A 5,055-nucleotide genomic window follows, 5' to 3' on the forward strand; every position below is an offset into this window, starting at 1 on the left:
TTAAGTATGAAAAACTCAAATTGAAATTCAAAAGATTTCCATGGTCGGTTAGACCTTCTAAGATCCACTAAGATGGATCCATTTGGCCAAGTGAAATGCAGCTAGCAACACATCAACATGTTTGACTTAATTCTCAATCGTTGAAATCATTTCTCTTTCTTAAATTACATTTATGATTAAAAAAAAAATCCAATCCAAACAAATTTATAGTCATGTGCCGTTAGTCGTAAAATTTAAAAAAAAAAAATGTAAATAGCGAAACTTTAACCTGATCTAGAACGGACTAAAAAATAGATTTTATCATTAGATGACTAAAAATTTTGATATGATAGAAATTTATAATATATATATATATATGTAAAGAATACAAAGTTGAGAGACTCAAACCCACTCACTTTAACTAAATCCGTTCCTATCTGTATTTTTAGTCATTTTTTCTGAAGAAAAAGAAAATTTGAACTTTTTTACTATTTGGTAATGGTAGTGAGCGGTAAAAAAGAAAGGTTGAAAAAAGGAGAAACTTAGATATCTATTTTTGTGTAAAAATTGTCATAATCTTTTCTATCTATTTTATTTATTATTTTTACTCAATAGAGGAAAGAGGAAATTTGTTGCTCTCTTAATCTCCATTTTGCCGACATAACCCAACAGCTGTCATCATCATGTCATGCCACATAGTCTTAGAATGCTACGTGTCAAATAAAGAGGCATTCCCTGAGGGATCACATGCACGTGTTTCTCAAACTTTATCTACTAATTCCACTTCTCTATTTAATCCAACCATCTTCACTTCCCAAAACTTCATCTGCATCCCGAAGTCTAATCTCACTCAACTGTATTGTCTTTCTTTCATCTCTGTTTTGTTTTCTCTTGGCTTGCAATAAATGGCGCATTACCAATCTGGAACCGATCAGTATGGCAACCCAATTCGCCAAACTGATGAATATGGCAACGTCATCTCCGACACCGCTCAATACGGTGACCCCCTTCGCCGGACCGGTGAGTTCCGTGAGACGGACCAGTATGGAAACCCCGTTCATCGGACTGATGAGTTCGGTAACCCAATCAGCACCGGTACCGGCGGGACGTATGAGACGGGTGGATATGGTGGCACCGGTTATGGAGGAGAACACCATCAACAGCATAAGGAGCATGGAGGCATACTTCATCGCTCTGGAAGCTCCAGTTCCAGCTCCGTAAGTCTGGACATAAACCTTCTAATTTTCTAGTCCAAAACTTGTCTAAGCTACATGTAGGAGGTGGAGTTGTGTTTTTAGTTCATGACTAAAAAAAATATCGACTGTTTTAATCTCCATCATTGTTCAATTTTTTTATTTGATTAGGTGCGTAGTTCATGCTGCATCATCCATATTTATAAAAAAAAAAAAATTAATATTTCAAAAAAATTGGTGGACGCATTCAGAACTCCACCTTGCAAGTTCCTTCAAACAACCTTAATGTTTGCATATATTTTCATTGTTTTATTTGGTCTGATTTAAAACGGAAGAATGGATGATTTTATTGTGAAAATGCGTCAGTCGGAAGATGACGGTCATGGAGGGAGGAGGAGGAAGAAGGGGCTGAAGGAGAAGGTAAAGGAAAAGATGCCAGGACATCATCATGAGCCCCAGGCAATGTCAACCACAACGCCGGGCGGTTATTCGTCGGCCCAGTACGGTGGGCAGCATGAGAAGAAGGGAATAATGGAGAAGATCAAGGAGAAGCTGCCGGGACATCACTGAGGACTTGTACTCCTCATGTTTGTCTGTACTAATAAAGTATAGAGTTAGTACTGTGAATTTTAGAAAGGAATGGACTAAATAATTTGGTGGTTATGGTTGTGTGTGTTTTTGTGTTATGTAATTTCTGGGTTGTGAGGTATAAAGTATTTTATTAGTACTGTCTTCATCTCTGTGTGTGTTGGGGATAACCTGGTGATGTGTCTGTTTTATTTACTGAACCCTTGATGTCTCATTTTCTTTTGGGATGTCAATGAGTATCTAATCAGAAAGTGTACTCTTTTGAAGATCTTTAGGATTATAAATTATTAAATTTATTGCATTTACAGATTTTATAATAATATTGTATTAACCAATTAATTTGAATAATTAGAAGTCTACTTCAGTTGGGATTTAGTTTTGCTAACAAGTGGTAGTCCTCCGACGCCTTGTTGTACATTCACTATTGAAAGTGGGGTTTTCCTATTTGGTTTATTAGGGTATGAGTTTAGATGCTTATAGCTTCTTTGTGTGGTTTATTTGTCCGATCAATTGTTTTTTATATTAGACGGACTCTATGGAGATTGATTATTATCAATGAAGAACAAATTGGGTTTTATTGACGAAATTATTGTGCATGCAAGAGATTTCTTGAATTCATGATTTTCGATTTCATCTGTGCAATATGGTAAATGCGATTTCAACGAATGTTCTATGACCTGTGAATGGTTAACAATTTAGTAGCTCCAATTGTTCTTGGTATCCAAACTAAAAGGAAGTGGCGGGTTCATTTGCATTAAACTACAAAATATGTTATTTGAGGAAGAAGTTCTATTAGAAGTGAAACATCTTCCTTTAGACAAAGTCTCTACGTTGAAGACACTGTTAAAAGGTAGTAAGGATCTCTCGAGATATATCAATAATGATTCATCTGTACTTGCTCGTCTATTTACATTTAATTCTCCTCATTTTCCAGTTCAAATGACTATTTGTTTGCTCGTCCTTTTCAAACTGATATTTGGGTCTTTATGTGACATTCTTCCATATTGGATATTTTTTTTACTATTGTGAATGACTGCACTGTATATATATTTGGGTTTCTTTTTTGGATGTTATTCAAATCGTTCCTCATGGAACCCAACATGACTTGCTGATTAAGAAGTATGTTCCTTCGTTTATTTTCTGTTTTTGGCATAAGAAAGGTGTGAGAGAGAATTTAGTGGTAGAGTTGAACATTAACATATCTCAAATGTGGCAAAGTCTTATATTTGAAGCTGTGTTTGATTAATAGAATTTCTTCAGTAGTGAACTTCATATGAGTTCTTGTAGGACAAGACTGATTATTATTCACTACGTAGTTTTGGTTATTTATGTTTTGCTTTTACACTAATTGGTGGTTTAGCGAAGACGTCGTTCTTTGTCTCCTGTGATGACGTTTTTCAAGAGGCATGCTTTCCTGATGTTGAAATAATTCATCTTTTTCTGATTTAGTTTTGCCAAAGGCATTTAACACTATTCTGGCATCAACTTCTTCCAATTCCGGTGTGTTGGAGGATTCTTTCCAAGGGGGCTTTCCACAATACGTTTCTTATATTGATGATCTATTTGTAATTGATCAAAAGCTATTAAAGAAACCACCTGTTATTGAGGTGATTCCTCCCTCACTTTTAAATGTTTCTTCTAATATTGGGTTACGACGTTTCAACAGGTATAGTTAGGTCTCTTTCTTATTTATTGATTATCGTTTTCTTATTCAATGCGTTTGCACATTTTGAGCCCTATTATTATCATAAGATTGTTCATAAGCATTCTATTATTATCGTAAGATTGTTCATAAGCATTGACGTGTGGTCATGACAAAAAAGTTACAAGCCATAGAAGTCGATGCTAAAAACGGGGTTATCGTAAGTAGGCTTTAACCAGTATCATCCTCGGGGAATCGGATAGATATTTTTTTTAATTATTGAAAGATTCATTCAATTTTATTAAAGTAATCTAAGAAAGAAATAAAAGTGAAAGAATATGAAGATTATCAATAAAGAGACATTTCAGGGAATAGATTTCATTATTAAGCACACTTTGCTCCTCTTGAAGTAATTAATACATATCTAAATTGAGAAATCTGTTATCTTAAATTGTCTCTTTGAAGATCAATCTTTTCTTTTACTTACTAATTATTAATATCTAACATCCCCATTTTTTTAAGGTTATTTTGATCATTAGATTATCTTAAAATATTTAGATGTTATTTTGATATAGGGTGGCTAAAAATTTAATTTGGAAGACAAGATAATTAATTCAAAAGATATTTGTAAAAAATTAGAATTTTAATTTAATTTAAGGAAAAATTGGATTAATCTACTTGAAAAAATGGTGATTTTAAATTGATTAAATACTTAGAATGATGTTATTTATCTCAACTATTGGATTATATGTTTCCTTTAATTTTTTTTTTTTTTGTTTTGGAGCCAAAATTAAATTAAAGGGAGAAGTTAATTAGTTTGAGATTAGTTTGATAAGAGATGTGAAATTTTTGGAGTCCTTCTCTTCCAATAGTTTGATACCACCTATCCCTCTATTAGAATCCTAGAGAATAATGAGGTTACTCTCGTGATAGTGTTCGAGATTGTTCAAGAAATCATCCGTGATCAAGATCGTTGGAGGAAACGTTCATTGGAACTTAAAAAGGATTGTTCATAAAGCTTGAGAATCTACAAAGGTAAGAATGGTTCTAATCTTTTTCTCCTAAATCATGTTATATTACATGTTTATATTATGTTTTATTATACTGAATTTATTTATGTAAAAATCGAATGGCAGGATGCAAGACTTCACATCGCTTCCACCGTGGGATTTAATCCTTTCACCAATATCTATGAAGAAGCCATAAATAATAAAGAAAGTAAGCAATGGCTGGATGCAATAGACAATGAACTTAACTCACTTTACAAGAATGGTACCTAGGAATTAATTGAAAGGCCATCAGATAAAGACATCATTTTCTGTAAGTGGATTTACAAAGGGTAAATTCAAGAGAATTGAATCATGAAGTAAGCTTCAAAGCAAGGATAGTAGCCAAGAGATTCAAACAAAAGGAGGAAGTAGATTATAATAAAATTCTCTCTTCTTTTGTGAAGCATACCTCTATAAGAATCCTATTAGGTATAGAATCCTATTAGTTATAGTGGCATGTGAGAACCTTGACTTAGAATAAATGGATATGACTACTGTTGTAAACCCCTGAACTTCTTTTACTAGTTAATTAAGTTTAGGTCTTCTTGATTATGAGATAAGATATGTATTAACGTTAACAGAAAAAAGTAGTTAAGTATGTATA

At 33.3% G+C, this 5,055-nt stretch overlaps 1 protein-coding gene across 1 annotated transcript; it reads left to right on the forward strand.

Annotated features, from left to right (window-relative positions):
• Nucleotides 1–791: 791 nt before the first annotated feature.
• Nucleotides 792–2,065, forward strand: LOC120089224 (dehydrin Xero 1-like). Its single transcript, XM_039046643.1, has 2 exons — nt 792–1,196; nt 1,539–2,065. Exons 1-2 carry the CDS (start codon nt 885–887, stop codon nt 1,740–1,742), a joined length of 516 nt encoding a protein of 171 aa, XP_038902571.1. The 5' UTR covers nt 792–884; the 3' UTR covers nt 1,743–2,065.
• The last annotated feature ends 2,990 nt before the right edge of the window (nt 2,066–5,055 follow it).

The sequence above is a fragment of the Benincasa hispida genome, chromosome 1 (genome assembly GCF_009727055.1).
Source record: "Benincasa hispida cultivar B227 chromosome 1, ASM972705v1, whole genome shotgun sequence".
Classification (NCBI taxonomy): domain Eukaryota; kingdom Viridiplantae; phylum Streptophyta; class Magnoliopsida; order Cucurbitales; family Cucurbitaceae; genus Benincasa; species Benincasa hispida.

Bases quoted from the DNA above. Each gene is read 5' to 3' on its own strand.
- LOC120089224 (XM_039046643.1), top strand. From the start codon at position 885: ATGGCGCATTACCAATCTGGAACCGATCAGTATGGCAACCCAATTCGC. The intron at 1,197-1,538 runs GTAAGTCTGGAC...AAAATGCGTCAG, and splicing joins GAAGCTCCAGTTCCAGCTCC to TCGGAAGATGACGGTCATGG.